This window comes from Anopheles ziemanni, chromosome 3 (assembly GCF_943734765.1).
Source record: "Anopheles ziemanni chromosome 3, idAnoZiCoDA_A2_x.2, whole genome shotgun sequence".
NCBI lineage: Eukaryota > Metazoa > Arthropoda > Insecta > Diptera > Culicidae > Anopheles > Anopheles ziemanni.
The window spans coordinates 49,652,487-49,669,618 of NC_080706.1; the positions used below are offsets into that span (position 1 = coordinate 49,652,487).

The 17,132-nt window shown below is 48.9% G+C and overlaps 3 protein-coding genes across 3 annotated transcripts; all 3 read left to right on the forward strand.

The window, feature by feature from the left end:
• Window positions 1–1,184: 1,184 nt before the first annotated feature.
• On the forward strand, window positions 1,185–2,989 carry LOC131288532 (uncharacterized). Its single transcript, XM_058317672.1, has 3 exons — window positions 1,185–1,420; window positions 2,099–2,322; window positions 2,589–2,989. The coding sequence occupies exons 1-3, from the start codon at window positions 1,185–1,187 to the stop codon at window positions 2,987–2,989; spliced, it is 861 nt and encodes a 286-aa protein (XP_058173655.1).
• A 4,739-nt stretch (window positions 2,990–7,728) lies between these two features.
• LOC131288376 (uncharacterized) lies at window positions 7,729–12,291 on the forward strand. Its single transcript, XM_058317505.1, has 3 exons — window positions 7,729–8,017; window positions 11,881–12,033; window positions 12,116–12,291. Exons 1-3 carry the CDS (start codon window positions 7,729–7,731, stop codon window positions 12,289–12,291), a joined length of 618 nt encoding a protein of 205 aa, XP_058173488.1.
• A 3,502-nt stretch (window positions 12,292–15,793) lies between these two features.
• LOC131284931 (uncharacterized) lies at window positions 15,794–16,627 on the forward strand. The gene is made up of 2 exons (XM_058313790.1): window positions 15,794–16,283; window positions 16,350–16,627. Exons 1-2 carry the CDS (start codon window positions 15,794–15,796, stop codon window positions 16,625–16,627), a joined length of 768 nt encoding a protein of 255 aa, XP_058169773.1.
• The last annotated feature ends 505 nt before the right edge of the window (window positions 16,628–17,132 follow it).

A 17,132-nucleotide genomic window follows, 5' to 3' on the forward strand; every position in this document is an offset into this window, starting at 1 on the left:
CGTGCGCGTTCGGTTCGGTTCGTGTCATCGGCATCTTGATGGCCGGATCGGGATGGGAATGCCAACAGGGACACCAGGAGTTAAAAACAATACAACCAAAGCCGGGTGGACCCGAACGGTGCCCGAATGGCCAAACGGGGAGCCTGGGCGACGCCAGATACACACACTCACGCGCACACACACGCACAGACACATATACAAACAATCTCCCACAGACTCCACCCGCGAGCTTCCCGAATCTCACGCCGCGATGCTTCGGATCGGATTGGCTTTCTTCCGTAGCGCACCAGCCAACCTCCTGCCAACCCCCGCCCTTGCCCGGCCCTTTCTGGCCAGTTCGTTGGCTTTCTTTCCCTTTTTCTCCTTCCCACCACGCCCGATCACGTGCGCTATCCTGTTCTTCTTTCGATTGTTCCTGCGCCACCTGATCGTCAAGCATCGGCTCACTTTCTTCGCATCTCTCACTCGCTCTTGCTCCAACCGATTGGCCAACCTCCTGTCCCCCCTCCCCCCACTTATTGCTTCCTTTTCGAGCATCATCATCGTCTTTAGCCCGTCGTCTTCGGTCGCGAGAGCTTTATCACTCGCGCACGCGTGCTCTCTCGCGATCTCGCGATCTCGGGCCTTTTAAGACACCGTGTTCATCTCTCCTCGCTCGCTTTCTTTCTCCGCTCGGCTTTTCTCCATCTCGTGTTTCTTTCATTTTCTTCGCCACCACGCTGCATCTCTCCGTCTCCGGCGCGTTGGATTTAAAAATTATTTAACATAATATCTTGGTATTACAATTTATCATCAATCTCGTTGTTTGAAGAAGCGATCTTCTGCTGCTGCTGCTGCTGGGTGTGTGTGCGCGCTCGCGTGCGTGTGCGAGCGTCTTCGTGCTCGCGAGAAGCCGGAGATTTGTGGCTCGGGTTCGGGGCTCGGGGGAGTGTTTTTCTTTTTGTCGGTCGCTATAAAAGGGGTTACAGCATTCGGATACCGGCACAATTCATTAGCGAACGTTGCAGACAGACGAACTGTAGCTAAATAGGCTCCGCCCGAAAACCGAAGTGTGAACCGAGCAAGTGATCGTGATCGAAACAACCCAACGCCACGAGTGTCCTTTTTGTGTCCGTACAAAAGGAACGCAACGAAACCGCGCCACGCACAGTGCAATTTGTTTGTTCGAAAGCAGCAGCAGCAGAATGAAAGTGTTTATCGCAGTAGCCGCCCTTCTGGCCGTGGGCATGGCCGCCCCGGCACCGGCCGAGCAGGGCTCCAGCCCGAGCGGCGGAGCGTTCAACATGATGGCCAAGTACTTCGGCTCCTGCCTGGACAGTGACGAGATGGGAACCTGCTTCGCCGTCAAGGGCATTACGGCGCTGAACCGTGCCGCCCGCGCCGCCAACATCGAGCTCGCCCCGGGTGTCACTTTCGCAAGGTGATCTTTAAGTGTTGCCATTCCTCACCCGGTTGAGGTCGATCCGGATCTCAGTGTTTTCCTGTTCCTGTAGTGTGTTTTAGTTTGAGAGTGCTTAAGCAAAGGACCCAAGGATCTAAAGACCTTTGAAAAGCAGTGTTTGAATGTTCAGTAAAGGGATTAGAATTCAATACATGTTTAGTTCTCTGATGATGGTGGCCAAAAGTGATAAAACTCCTCCAGCTTTTAGTTGACAGAAGTCTCAAAATGATTCCCAAGCGAAGAGATACATAAGATTGTTGAAATCTACGCACTTTTCACTTCCATTACGAATTTCCTATTATCGAGGGTGGAACTGGGTGTTTTAAAATCTAATTCTATTTATTTGCTATACATTGCATATTCATTTTGAGGGTATTGAAACTTATGTGCTTATCCCGATGGTTTCTTTTTCATCAGAAAATCAGCAGAAAATCTACTTAAGAATTTCACAAATCACGAGTGACGCAATACTTAATAGTTTTCGATCACAATTTTGGAATGGAATATTCGTTTCTTTATAATTAAAAAAAAAAAAAAACACACGATGAACCACGAAAATGAAAGGAAAATGCTGAAGGGATCTGTTTGAAACCCATTCAAAAGATTTAGTGCCAGAATTATATCGTTTTAATCTCATCGTTTTAAAAAAATCAACAGAGACCCGGCGGTCCCGACCGAGCGCACCGGAAAGGCCATCTCGGAGAACGAAATCATCAGCACGCTGCCGGCCGACGCCGACCAGAAGAGCGACGCCCTGTTCGATCTGGCCATCGATTCCGCCAAGCGCCTGTTCAGCGCCCGCTCCATCACGTTCAAGCTGCCGGAGGAGACGACCGAGAACATCGCCCGCTCGCTGGAGGAAGGTAGACTGCTGAAGAAAGGTGCGTACCGTGTCCGACTGCGTCCCAAACTAACCGCCCGCCCTTCCCTCCGTTTGCTTGTTTCCGTTTTCCCCACCCGTTTCGTTCCCACCTACCCCGAATGCCGTGTGTCGTAACACTTCCGATCCGCTAACAACCACCCGCTAACACCAACAACCATCGTCTCCCCGAACGTCGTCGAACTCGCCCCACCGGTTCCGGACCCCCCGTCTAACACCCGGCCACCCGTCGCGTCTCGTCGGCGTGCTTCGCTTCCATTTTCGCAGGCAAGAAGCTGAAGAAGGTCCTCGGCCCGCTGGTGCTCGCCCTCGGCGGCAAGCTGTTCGCGCTGCTGCCCCTGTTCCTCGGTGCCGTCGCCCTGCTCGCCGTCAAGGCCCTGCTCGTCTCGAAGGTCGCGTTCGTGATGGCCGCCGTGCTGGCCGCGCAGAAGTTCCTTGGCGGAGGCGCCGGTGGTTCTCCGCTGAACCTGCTCTCAAAGGTCGCCGGAGGTGGCTCGGGAGGTGCCGTCGTCGGTGGCGGAGCCTCGGCCGGTGCTGGCGGATGGTCGTCCGGTGCTAGCGCCGGCGGCTGGTCGAACGGCGGTGCCGCCTCGGCCCAGTACCCGTACGCCCGCAGCTACGACACCGCCCAGGAGCTCGCCTACAGCGCTCAGGCCCCGTCGCAGTAAGCCCTCGGAAGCCCTCGGAAGGGTTCCCCACCCGCAAGGAGGGAGGACAAGTAGAAGGAGGGGAAACCGAAACACTTGATCAAGCACCAGCACATCACCTCCATTCCAACGCCATCTGATGGACGATGCATCCTTCTTAACGCTTTCCGCCGACATCGACAGGAACCGATCGACTCCGCAGCATCTCTCTCTCTCTCTCTCTCGACTGTATTTTCCTCCACTATCGTCGTCGTTGCCTTCTTTCTCACTTCTCTCATCCATCGACTTCGCCCCACTTTCGCCTTCACCCTTTTTCGAGGCCAATCCTTCGGCCCGCCGTATCTTCTCGCTTGCACGACGAACAAACATACCGATGTCTAGTCTTCCTGTTGCATGGGCCGTGGCTTTCGGGGTCGTCCTCGACAAACGCGAGAGGAGGTTGAGACACGCAAATCGCGAGCCCAATTCCGCCAGCAATTAACAGAGTGATGCGCAGCGGCTCGAGACGACGACCAGAGCATCACGCTTATTGGTGCGTCATCATTACTCCTTCCCACTACACCAAAGCGCCTGCACGCACGCACCCCCACCTCCGCCACACAGCACCCTACACCCCTCCACGAAGCCTGAGAGCGGACTCTCATCAGCACACGAATGGCATCGAGTATCCGGATGTCCGTTTATGTAAATACACCGACCAAAAGCCGATCGAAGCGCTTCGCCTTTCGTGGATGCCCGGGTTGGGCGCTGGCAGGGTGCGGAGTTGCGGTCCATTTGGGGTGGGAAGGTAGGCCACCAGCTTTCTCTTCTCTTCTTCTCTTCTTCACCACAACGCGCCTCCTGTCGGGCGGCACATTTTTCCGCATCGTTCAACAAAACAAACGCTCTACCACACTTCATCTGCATTTGTTCGGATAACGCACCCCGAACCCTACCTCTTAATGCTGCTCTTCATCAATGGGGGCCCCGCGCGCATTATGTGCGGAGCCTTTGCGCGTGTTAGCGAAGGCTTCAGCGCACACACACACGCGCGTGCGCGCCTCCGCCGCCACAGCGTCTACCGTACCATACCTTCACCGAAGAAAAACCCTACTCGTAACGAACTGCGCCATTTCGGATCGCTTCGGTACCGCGAGCCCACCGGGGGGGAAGGGAGCGCCGGCAAGGTCGCGTCTGGATCCCGATCCTGCCACCTTCCCGGGCCGATTTTTTCACCCCTGGTGGGAGTCACGAAGCGGTTCGCATTTGTCTTCAAACATTTTTTTTTGTAGTGTTTAGTAACTTATTATATTACCGAGTATCGAGTGTGGGAGGATAGAAAAGTGTAGCGCGCGAGGGACAAACAAACACACCAATCGAGACACAAACACAGACACAAAAACCAGAAACGAACGAACGTTGTGTAGTTAATTTATTTTTATTTATGTAATTAAATTATTGAAAAAGTAAAAGGAAAAGCTTAACACAAAACCAGGTAAATCAGGTAGGAAAAGGTTCACAATAGAAAAGTTAAAAAAAACAAAACAAAAACACACAATGCAAAAATAGACACACCGCTACCGCCTAGCCTAGCAGCACAGTGAGTAACAAACCGAGGAGACAAAACCGAAAGCAAACACTTGCACAGACTAAGAACGGCACACCAGAGTTAACCATTACTACCTAGCAGATCGGTACGCAACCGAAACAGGAAGCAGTCCTACATAGGAAGGGGTTTGCAACCCTTCGATCGCCCGCGTCGCGTTTGGCGATCTTTAGTTGTTCAAAACCAAACAGATTTCCCAGGGTCAATTAAACGAAGCACTCAGCTATTAGGTCAGGTCGAGCATACAATAGATTAAATGAGAAGAAAAGCTAAATGGTACACAAAACAAGCGAATGCAAGCATCGAACGTATATACAAAGAACCAGCAAAAACGCACATTCACATGCCAGTAATAGACTATTGTCAGCAGAAAAAAAACCGTAATAAAAATAAAAAAGACTTATTGAAAAAAAAACAAACAACCCATTCGTTTATTTGGCACATAAACCCACAACGATTAGGTTTTTCGTGAGCACCAATTGGACTACTTCCGCCCTCCGGGGGCATCAGCAGCATCTTGCAAGTTGTTCTTCCGAAAACGGAAAACCTGCCGAAAGCGCCGAAACGTTTTCTTTTATTTCCGACCGAACGGCAACGAGGCTTGAGAGTTTTGAAACCGAGACGACACACTCCACTGATAGCTCACGGTGTCCCAGATACTTGCCAAATGGTGGCCCGATGCCCGATGGGTTCGTTCGGTTCGCGTACCGCCGGAAAGACGAAAATGATTGACAGCACTGTTGACTTAACTGTTTTTTTTTCTTCTCCCCCTGTTGGGGGTTGGGAGGGAACGCGTTCCCAGGGTGGTGGCTTCGTTTCTTTTCTTCTTCGAAAACAGACGGTGCCACTTGCCCCGTGGTGCCGAGTTTGGAGTTCCGAATTTCTTTTTTAGCACGTTCGGTGAAATTGTCACAAATTCGTGCGATAGCGAAGGCAGGCAGGCAGGCAGACAGAATCCTCCCCGGGATCGCCGAGCGGTGATAGGGTTTAATGGTACGCTAAATGGAAACCGGAGTGATTCGATTAGAAGATACGAAAGGCACCACCAGCGATGAATCGGGCTCGAAGCGGAGGATGTGATGGTTTATTTGGGGGCAACCATTATGTTGCTCCGGTTGTTTTATTTTTCTCTCTCCCACTTTGGGGAGGGAAAGTGTCACTCCGCCGCATTGTGAGGCCCCACAACAAGGCACAACGGCGTGGAGATGTTTTCATAATTTTGGGAAAATATTTACGCATCTTCCTTCGCCGGTTTCCCAGCGCAGCCTGAGAGCGTGGGGTTTCTTTCCCCCGTTTTCTTTTTCGTTCCTTGCTGGAAATGACAAACATGTCTTCTGGAATGTCAGCTTAGGCTAAACATGCGCCTGGAGTGGGCGCTTTGTTTTCCTGGGGGATGGGACGGTTAAGGTCTGCCGAAAGGGAAAGTGTAGCGTTTATACGCAGCCGAACCGACGTTGACCATTGTCCCATTGTCCGGCAGGTCGCAGCCGGAACTAGAAGAGGACACCGGTCGGAATGGAATGGAATCGACAATGTGACATGCGTTTTTCGACGACTTTGGTGGTTCGGGCCGGGGGGAAAAAAACATAATTGGGAGCGTACAGGATCTGTGGCGTGAGGGTTGGGAGTTTGGTTGGAGTCCGTCGGAAAACGTGCGTGTCTGGGTGCGTGCGCACGATTGTAGACAAGTGATAATGAGCGTCGGACTTGGAGGGAAAGAAATTAACTACTTTCATGCTCGGAAACACAGTAATATTAACATAATGTTTATGCTGTTGTATGTTAAAACCTTCTACTGCTTGTGAAATGTGGGAACATAGTAAGTATGATAAAGTTAAATAAATGATAAAGTTTATGAGTGAAATTCAATTGTTGTTATACATTTAAAGTTGATGTTAAATATTTTATTACTGTTTCTCGGAAAGAAACCGTACATTCATTTTGGTAAAACAATCATTCTAAACTTTGCTATGAGCTTTTCGAACAGTGTTTTAAGCAAAATATCACAGAATATTGTTGTTAAATGACCAAGATTTTCAGTTTCTGATTTTAATATTACTTAACCAAATAATTTTCATTTATTTTTCTTTTCTGTTTCATTTATTTTCCTCTTCATATGATATGTGCTTTCCTATTTTTTGATTATATTTAAGCCTTACTTTGCAATTTTAAAATTATTTGTTTTCTTATTAAGTCTTCCCCTCGGGCGTATAATTTTTCTCCGATCATTAATCAGAGACCTGATTTTTACCTTTTCCTGATGATAGTTGTGGCCGTTTGGGGGGAACATCATCTGCAGCTCATTAAGACATTGAAATGATTTCAATAAATTCTCACCCTTCGAGGTGCGGGCGCATGGCTTCGGCGTGGCCCAAACCCAAATTTCTCCCCGCTTATTAATGCCCATCAAAACGCGATTTGGCCACGGATTGGAGCCACCCGTCAATTATGAGCGAAAACGATGCAAAGGTTGCCCGACGCAGATTCGGACCACTGCTTTGGAGGGAAAAAAAAAGAAATGGTAAAGAAGATGAGCTTCACGAGAGCTGATGGGTTCGAGCGGGGCAAATGAGGAACATGGAGGCGGCTGGCTCGTGAACGAAAACGAAAATCCCGGCACGAGCGTGCTGCATTCCAGCGGGAAAAACGAACACCGAGCACGCCGGATGCACGTCACGTTCTGGCACACATTTTCGTCGTCGCCGCAACGACGACGGTTATGATTTGCTACCGTTAGCGCAATGGTGTGCGGCTTACCCACATGCCCAAAATCGATCGATCCGGGCTTCGGTTGGAGGGATCCGGCCAGCCAACCAACCCGGTTGGAGTTGGAGTACGCGCTTTGCATACGAAATCCGCAAACCGATCGGGGGAGGGAGGGCGTTTTCGCCCCATAAACACCTGGGTGGACACGATGCCGGACAGGGTTCGCCCAGCTGGTCCGTTGGCCGCGGACAATTTTGGACTCGACCGACCCCTACCGCCGGGTTCGGATTCTCCGGCGTGGTCCCGGACGGATTGTCGGAATCGCATAAATAGCATCGTAATAGCAAATTAAACCATCAGTAGCCAGCGTTAGCTAATTCGACCAGCAAGTGCGTTCCTCGCCACTAGAGCCCTCTTTCGAGCAAACTCAAACTTACCTAAAAAAAAACCAACCTCTTTCGCCGACAAGATGGCCGTCAAGCGTTGTTTCCTAGTTGCCGCTCTGGCCGTGGTCGCCTTCGGTGCGGTCGCGTATGCCGACTCCAAGGAGGAAACCGAGCTGATCGGAGTGATCAACGAGATCGACAGCGAGTCCCGGTTCCCGCTGTTCGGAGGGCTCGCCGTCGAGCGGTCGGCCGACTACGAGGTCCGCGCCTTCGGAGCCCGCTCCAACGAGGATCTGGCTGAGCGTGCCGTGCGCTACCTCGCCTCGCATACGCTCAAGTTCAGCGTCCCCACCGAGGAGAACACCGTCGAAGGTGAGACCCATGGAGTGCTTCTGGTGACTGTTTGTTGGTGTGTGTGTGTGTGCTAGTGCAAAGTTCTTGATATCTTTAGTGCAACGTAGGGGGAACGTCATAGACAAAGCTCAAACCAGAAGCCTGAGGATGACACAAAGGATGTGTCTCTGTTTGATTCCAGAGCAAGTTTGACGATCTTAACAGTGTATGAATATTTAGAATTCAACAGTTATTGAGGTCTTGGAAACGATTTCACCTGGACGATGGAGTGATCCATTCGAAAACAAGTCAAGTGAATTCTGAAACAAACTGAACTTCTTAGTAACATCGGTTCAACAAAAGAATAATTGATAGTGAAGAGTTGTTAAGTGATGTTCATAGTTGAGGAATAGGAATCGCGAGTAGATCTTTAGTTTTGTTTTTTTTTTTGATGAAACATATTTGATGTAACAACCTGACTAAGTCCTCTTTCACCAAGGCATACGGTCAATGGCAACAGGATTGCATCATTCGCCAATCCCCAACATATGAGAAGAAAGTGTACAAATTATGAGTTTCTCTTAAGACTCATCAGTCAATTCCTGCCTTGCGGACATAACCTATGATGCAAAATCTCCAAACCCCCACAAAACCAAGGTATCCCCAAAACCCAAACCTTTCTTAATCCAAAGCCGCGCTATATGAGTCTGAGGGGATAGAAATTAGCCGGGCGAAACCGATTTGCGTCATCTTACCTGCTGGCCGAGGGTATCCCCTTTTCTTTGCGGCGCAGATTTTCTTCCCCTTCGGCCCAAGGCCGCACTGCTGACTCAATCGTAACCGGGCGTAACCGTCCGCCTGCTCCAGTTAGATGTCTCCAGTAGCAATGCACGACCCTCGGCTGCTGACGTGGTGTTTTATAAAGGAGAAAGCATCTCTCGGGACAACAATTCACTTTCGATGGAATCTCACGATCGAAGTTTCGTCTTCCCAGGACCAGCTCGTCCCAGGGTCGTAGTTGGGAAAGTAGTTCGGGATTCCCATTGGTTTTTCTCTTTTTCCTCCATCTCTCGGTGGGGTTCAAGGCTGTGCGGTAGTGCAACAACTGCCCACTTCCTGCCGCCACGGTTCGTAACAGTGGCCTTCGATAGAATATGTAGAAGAAAAAACTTTCACTTCTTCTGGGGGAAAACGTCTTACCGGTCGGGATGCCCTTTCTCGAGCATCTTCCAATGGCGAGACGCCCGGGCTCAAGGTGAAACCGATTAGAATAGGTCATCGACTTCGGACGCTGGAGGGAAAACTGGTTCTGGTGCGCTAGAACGAGTGAAATCGGCCATGCTCCAGAGGGCACCTTGGGGTCGAAAGAGAAAGTTTTTAATCGCCCCGAGAAGCGATGCGAACGAAGAATAAAGATCTTTTGGAAGGTGAGACTAGATTAGATTACAATCGCTCGAAACAGATGGAAAAGTGTAGCTTTTTTGGAGATAATTACTGCAATAGAACAATGTGGAGGTTAAATTGCTTTTTATTTGCACAGTGGTACAATTGGAGGAATTTCTAAAGGACCTAGAATTTAATTTGGTTAAAAGAATTGAGTAAAATATTTCGTTTGATGTCGAGAGAAAAGAATCTGTTAAAAAAGATAAGCTTGCAGGTAAAACATAAACTTTTCCAAGGTGTTCCAACCAGCAATGGCCCCAATATCAGGTATCGCAGGTTGGCAGGAAATTGATGGGAATGACCAAAAACGGGCTTCAAAAAACGTGCCACTTGAAAAAGATCGCCGCTTGCTGGTAGATTAATGAATTTCTCGTTAAAGTAATTGCATTTTATCTCCATCTCGCTTCCTCTGGCTCACACTCGGTGTATGTCCGTGTGCATGTAGTGCACCGTTCGTCCCGCATTCCACCAGTTCTCACCCTCCCCGTCTACGCCGGGGCGAATGCAATCGGGTGTGGTGTAAATGTCCTCCGCGGGTTGCACCTTCCGTGCGCGCTTTTCCAGGACACTTCGGGCGTGCCTCGAAATACCTGTCGCGCTACCACCTTTTGGGGGAGGTGAGGTATGGGAGGGGAGTGGAGTGAGGACGCGCGGGAGAGAAACTTTCACTCGACACCGGATCCGGCTTTCGAAAATTCTCCAAAATATTGTAACCGGCACAACCGGCGCGCCCGTGCGCATACAACACGTCGTCGTGCGTAATAACAATGCCAACAACAACAACAAGAGTTCCACAAGGAGGGTTGAAGGAAGTAAAAAAGAAAGAAAAAACAAATGGAAGAGAAGCAGAAAACAACGAGGAGGACCACAACATGTGGGGAACAGTATCATCGAAGGAACTCGCCGCCGCCCCACACACCAAAAAAAGGGAAAGTCGCTCCAAAGACACACTTCCTTCGGAATTATGCTTAATGTATGCCACACCCTTCGATCGGTGGCTCCAAGCGGCCACGTCCTCCTCTTGGCTCTTTCGGTCCCACGGGACAGGTGATCAAGAACCCTTGGTGCAGCGGTGCGTGCGGGGTTCGGTATTGTATCGAAAAGGAGAGAGAAAGAGAGCTCGCACCAGCGATCCTCGTTTGAAGATTTGGATCATTAGCATACCAGACAGCACTCGTGGACAATGATCAAAGTGTTTTTAAATCAAAATTGAGTATGTAGACAAAAATGTTTCAAGGACCTGGTGAACTTGTCCCCGGTTTAACAGTTTAATTTTACTTCACTTTGAAAATTTGAAGTATTGCCCACATAATTCAATTTTCCTCAATTCTATTATAATAAGGTAAATAATTTTTTTTATATTCGACATTTAATTGACCACTACGATACCCATGGTGCTCGAGCAGGGAGAAAAAGCTCGGCCGTTTATGTTCGTACCGACGACGACGATGTGGTTCGATGAACTCGATCGTTCGGTCCGGTGTGCGTGCCGCCCTGAGAACGAGCTGCAAGAAGGACGTCCCAAAAGGAAGACGCGAGGACCCGCAACACTTACAACCGCGGCATTTTACAACGTCTTGGGGCTGGGCGTTGTTGCTCTCCGTCTTTTTTGTAGGTCATTGGCACAACGCGTGATCTCGTGACGCGCCGCTTCGGCCTCTCGGCGGGCGACTTCGGCGGCCGGTGGCTGCGCGACAAGTGCGCCTCGATCGGTGGCTGCGGGCGGCTTAAGAACCCAGGCTGTTGAGGCCGCTGGCGGTCCGTCGCTGCTGTTTGGAAACTTTCCCCTAAATCAATAACCGGGAACGGGGTTCGATGGCACCGGGTGTGGGGTGGTTGTGGGTGGTTTTTGGGAGGCCTTGGGCGACATTGATCCAACGGGAGGAACGATTTCTTTACAATGGGAGAAAGTGTGGTTATGGAAGAGATAACAACGGTCCGAGTCGGGGAAAGAATCTCACGAACCCAGATGAATACAAGGTGATGGAAGTAAATTGAAAATGTTTGCCAGATATGATGAAATAATGATATGAAATTTGTTTTCTTCCTCCTTATTTAGAGGGGATTGCTTATTGGAACCAAAACATATTTAAATTAGTTTAGTTATGTGTACTATTGTGAGAATTTTGAAGAAAAATGGTTTAATCGGTTCACTTGAAGGAAAATGGTGTCATACGTATTGCTTATACAAAAATAATCTTTTTAATATTCATCTAGTGTTGAACAATTCAGTTCATTCCTAAACATTATGTAACCCTCCGCTGGAATACAGTATGTTCGGAAACATTTAATGTAACGAAAAGTTGCTCACAATGTTTCATAAAACATTGCATAGCAGTAAAGCGACGAACCCGTTTCCGAGCGGTGAAGCTTTCCACGATCACTTGGACGCTTTCCCCGACCTTGGACAGCTTTCGAATAATCTCGTTGGTGTTTTGGTTCCGTGCTTTCGTCTGCAGAAGCTCGCAGCAGCCGCCTGAAGAAGATGCTGCTTCCTCTGCTGCTGGCCCTGAAGCTGAAGATGGCCGTCGTCCTGCCCATCCTGCTCGCCGTCGTGAAGTTCATCTCGCTCAAGGGACTGATGGCCGGTCTGATGGCCCTGAAGTTCTCCAGTAAGTCGGCTTAAGCTAGCTTTTTGGTACAGTTGGTTTTTAAATCTCGCAAACCCCCGTTTTTCCCTTGTCCCGTCCGCAGTCTTCACCGTCCTGAAGGATCTGTTCGCGAAGAAGCAGGAGCGCGTGACCACCGCCTACATCACCAGCGCTCAGCCCGTGAACGCCGAGATCGTCCACCAGGACTGGCACCGCAACGGACAGGCCCCCGCTCACGAGCTGGCCTACGGAGCCTACCCGTACGCGACCCTGGCCTAAGGCCCATCCAACCCCTGCTATGAGGTCCACCCAACGGTGCAGCCTTCATACCTCCAACCAAAAAACGGCGCCCGCCTTCGCGCCTTTGCGTGAAGTGCGTGCCGCCCCCCTCGACGAGCCTTATTTATTTGTTACTTTTAATAATTTATTGATCACCCCGACCCGACGCACCACGCATTCCGGCGAATGTTGCTTCCGGCGCGCCGGATGACACCGGATGATGTGTAAATAAACGCAACAGGCAAATGAAGAATTGAGTTTTCTGGCGCACCGAGCGCCGCGGGCGATGATGAGAAAATTAGGCATTATGATTGGATCAAACGCAAACACGCGAAGGCTCGCTGGCCTTAGATGAACGTTGAAAGATGAACGGTACCGTTGTCGTCGCAGTTAGCCGTAACGGACGTGGTCCGTGCGGGCACATGCGGAGTGAAAAGTCGGGCCAGCATTACGCATGACCCAATTGGGCGCGTTGTGCACTTCATCGATCACCGCTCGATCATTCATTGCGCCTCCATCGTTGCGGGAAGGCATGGTTTGGCGGCGATGATTTTCTATTTGCGCTCTGGGACAAAGCGTGGAACATATTCGACGAAAACAAAAAAAAAGAAGCAGGTCATTGCCAATGACGTTGAAATATGTTGTAGTATTTTTTTTCGCAAATCGGTTCTGTAAAATGATCAGCAAATGTACAGTTTCGGGATGCATTTGATACAGGTAAAGCGTGTTGATTAATAATCAAATCAACAAATATGGCATAATGTTTTAGATTAGAAACCACTTGAAAGATTTATTTGCCGATTCAAGCAATGAGAGTCTACCATAGCCATACCAAATAATTTAAAAACCGTTGAAATCTGTTTTGGAAATGTTTTTGATCGATTCTATGTTTAAGGGTGTTTCCTTCTAAGATTCCCCAGTTCCCACATAGAGATTAAACGGTAATGATAAGGGTAACCTTCTTGCTTGTCTATTCATGTTTAGTAGTTCAAGTGATCAAGTGGCAGCCGAGCGGTAGCGCCGGTTAGAAAATCGGCCCATGAGCGTCGGGGCTCACCACCTCGACGGCGTCGGTTCGAATCCTAACCGAGACCGGACCCTCCCCTGTACGAGAGGACTGACTATCCACGTACAACAGAGAAACAAGTCTCGCAAGCCCCTAACGGGCAGGCATGACCAAGAGGTCGTTACGCCAAGAAGAAGAAGAAGAAGTTCAAGAGATCTGGGGGCCGAATAATCAATTCAAAAAATTTGGCAAATCTTCGAAATCTCTTCTATAGATTCAACTGGTTTGGATATTGCAACGCAAGTGCCTGTTGTCCTTGCTCCATGGATATTTTTGACGTTTGGAAATCCTGCAAATGCCAGGAACAAATTTGAATATTGAACTAAAATAGGAGAAATTTCTTAGTTTTTTTCCCGGGCTTTCTCGATTGATATAAATCAAGTTTATAAGGCGGTAAAGCTTTGTTTTGTTTGTTTTTGTATGTTTGTTGGTTTTTGTTGTTTTGTTGTCGTATTTTTTGGATTTTTTTGTTTGTTTGTTTGAAAAATTTGTTGAATTTTAATTTTGGGTTTATTTTTATTATTCTGCAACAAAGTTGCTCGTTTTACGAAATGAGTTTGTGAATTTACATTTGAATGAAAGAAAATTAAGAATATGAAAATCGATCATGCAAGAACAATCCAACTTATCTAAATTGTGTTTTGATTTTAATATCAGGTGCCGTGGTTTTTGGACAAAATAGAAGAGATTATTGCACTAACGTGAATTGAAGAAAACAGTGTAAAGATTTCATTAAAGAAAAGTAACATTCTCATAACTTTTTGAGGATAGTGGGAATGGATTAGCAAAAGTAATGTCCTGCACATTTCCAAATATAGTAATTTTGCTGAACATTTATTATTACTTTTTTCATTTTCCAATATTTTACGGTTGTCAATTTTAGATCGACTATAACAAAGTTTTAATTAAAAAGTAACAAAATGTACATGTTTGATTGGCTCAAAGAAAATTATGTTCGTGAAAAATGATTGGAATGTTATTGATGGTTGCGAATGCAATAAAGCTTTCAAATTCAGGCTTTTGACAAGGAAAAACTATCAACGGAATTAAAAATATGTATGTAGTTTAATCTAAACAGAAGTTTTAAAATTTTTGCATGTTTTTGGGGGTAAGGGCATTAAATGGTCCAAGGCAGCTTTGATGTTTCCATCGGGTTAGAATACTGGAAATAATTCAGATTGAAACTTCAAATTGAAGCCCTAATTGAATCCTTGGTCAAATAGTCATACAACTTGCTTTTCCTTATACTGTTTGGTAATTAACAGTTGGTAATTTTTTAATTTTTATCATCAAATACATCCCTCTGATGGTCTTTAATTTACCAATAGGTATTTGATATTTTTTAAAGTTTATACAGGTCCAACGTTTAAACCATGGTCTGAGATAAGGGTTTTGTAATTGAAAGGGTAATGTCTCCACAATCCTGTGCAGTGGGTTACTCGAGATTTGATTTGAAAATTCAACCACTGGAAAAGCGTATGCAACTTTGGGCAACCTAATGTGTCCCCCTCTCCGCCCGTGAAAGTTCCTTTGTCGAACGGGAGGTAGAACATTCGGCTAATGGTCGTGTAATCGGCTGTCCAATTGCTCGTCAACCGCTGCCGAACCGGCACTGCTCCACATCTAACTGGAAACGGATTCAATCGAAAGGGAAAATTTCTCCGGTACGCTTCACTAACCCAATGAGCTGACCCGTTTCCGCGCTGCGGACGGGGATTTGTGCTCGAAATTTGCGTCGCATCGTCCCGCCTCGGTACCCGAAGCCGAAAAACCTCCAGCCTAGAGCAGCAATTTCCCTCCCGAACGGTCTGCGGGCTTAACCACTTTTCGCTGGCGGTGTCCCGCCGGGCGCACACCGCGCTCCAGCACCGCTCCAGCAGATCTAATTGAACCGCGAAAATCTCGATCATTACCTCTCTATTACTCTCCACCGAAAGTTTCTCTCGGTCTGTCACCAGCCGGTTCGGGCGTCGCGCAAGGCCAAGATCAAGGCACAGGTGTCTCCCGGGCTAAGTGATCGCGTAGCGAACCTAATCATGCGTTAAACAAACCTCGGCGAAAATGCGTCCACGGCTCGCAGCTCGCAGCTCGTCCGGGGGGGTTTCCCGGGCATTCCGGAGTGTGTTTCTGATTTTCCTGCCCATTTCGGTTTGGCCTTTTTGTGCTGCCACCGGGCTGGCATCATTTTTCATCTGCGGTTCTGCCCTTCGCCCAGCGCCGGGGAGGGATGGAAAATCGAAAAATTCGGAAGCGGGAACAAGGGAAAGATCGATGATCGATTGCAAGTGCGCGATCGTATAAAAGTACGGTACGGGAGCGGTTAGTTCGTCAGTGAGCAAGTGTTCGAGTTCCGAAACAGGTGTCAATCTCGTGGTAGCAGCCGTCTACAGCAACATCTACAGCATCTTCAGTTTTACCAGTAACCCAGCAGTAACAATGTGTTCGCCGAAAGTTTTCCTCCCGCTGGCCGCGCTGGCCCTCGTCGGTTTCGGGTGTGTCGATGCGGCCATCGCCAGCAACGGTGGTGGTTCGGTGTTTTCCTCGTCGAAGAAGATGTGCGAGCAGCGGTACAACGTGAACTGTCTCAAGCTGGAGCTGGTGTCCTTCCTGGAGCGTGTGACCAACCAGAAGGAGTACAGCCTGATGTCGGGCGTGAGCGTGGTCCGCGATCCGGGCGCAAACATTACGCGGACGGCCGACATCATCGCCGAGGTGACGCGCATTTTCCCGACCAACCCGGAGAAGCGGCTGGACGAGTTCCTGCTGACGAAGCTGAACGACTACCTGCAGACGCACTCGCTGCGGCTCAAGTTCATGGACGACGATGCGTTCGCCAAGGCGCGCGAGGTTTTCATCGGCCGCAAGGGCAAGCTCGGCAAGAAGGGTGGGCTGGAAACTCTGCTCGCCGGTGCCATGATGATGAAGGGTAGGTTCGAGCGACTAGCCAGGTTGAGAACTCCCCTAATTCCTTCTTGATCCTTATTTCGTCCAGGTACGCTGGCTGCCGTTGGCCTCGGAGCGCTGGCTTTGATCGCCGGAAAAGCGTTGATGACCGGACTGCTGGCACTGATGCTGGCCGCCATCGTCGGGCTGAAGTCGCTGGCCAGCGGAGGAGGCGGCCACAAGTCCACCACCTACGAGATCGTCGCCAAACCGATGTACTCCCACTCGCACACCGAACACGACGAGGGCGGCCACGGACACACGGGCTACGGAGGTTACGGCCGGGCGTACGATCTCGCCTACTCGGCGCAGAAGCCTCAGAACTGAGCTTTTCCCTCGCGAATGCCCCGGAAGTTGGGGCGCGCACTCTACTTTCTTTTCACAACGAAAGCTTTCGAAGCGGCAACGCTTGGCGCGACCGCTAGAGGCCGTTCGCGGTTACTCGCGGGTTTGAATGCGTCGAGCGCTCCGTTTGGTGGTGTGAGCTTCGTCGGAACATGTGTCTGTCTGGTGCTATCGGGATCCTTGCTGTCCTTTATTTTACGCCCTATTCTTAGAGTTCTCTCAAGTGTCTCTGCCAAATCTTAACTTTAAATTATTTATTTATTGTAGGCTAACGCGAAGGGTCGCATTGCGCCCTCGATTTCAGTGTATTGAGGAGAAAAAAGAGAATAAATAAAACTATACGAAAACCAACCGTTAAAATAATACGAACGATTAATTTAACTTTAAATAATACCGAAAATTATTTCAATGGTATTCCATGTTTTGAGATTGCTTAGTGTTGAATATGCAAAAAGATGTCATTAAAAACTCCCTTTAGAAAATGAGA

Coding starts and splice junctions, on each gene's coding strand:
- LOC131288532 (XM_058317672.1), top strand. CDS start 1,185: ATGAAAGTGTTTATCGCAGTAGCCGCCCTTCTGGCCGTGGGCATGGCC. Junction 1,421..2,098: donor CCGGGTGTCACTTTCGCAAG/GTGATCTTTAAG, acceptor AAAAATCAACAG/AGACCCGGCGGTCCCGACCG. Junction 2,323..2,588: donor AGGTAGACTGCTGAAGAAAG/GTGCGTACCGTG, acceptor CCATTTTCGCAG/GCAAGAAGCTGAAGAAGGTC.
- LOC131288376 (XM_058317505.1), top strand. CDS start 7,729: ATGGCCGTCAAGCGTTGTTTCCTAGTTGCCGCTCTGGCCGTGGTCGCC. Junction 8,018..11,880: donor CGAGGAGAACACCGTCGAAG/GTGAGACCCATG, acceptor TTTCGTCTGCAG/AAGCTCGCAGCAGCCGCCTG. Junction 12,034..12,115: donor GATGGCCCTGAAGTTCTCCA/GTAAGTCGGCTT, acceptor TCCCGTCCGCAG/TCTTCACCGTCCTGAAGGAT.
- LOC131284931 (XM_058313790.1), top strand. CDS start 15,794: ATGTGTTCGCCGAAAGTTTTCCTCCCGCTGGCCGCGCTGGCCCTCGTC. Junction 16,284..16,349: donor CGGTGCCATGATGATGAAGG/GTAGGTTCGAGC, acceptor TATTTCGTCCAG/GTACGCTGGCTGCCGTTGGC.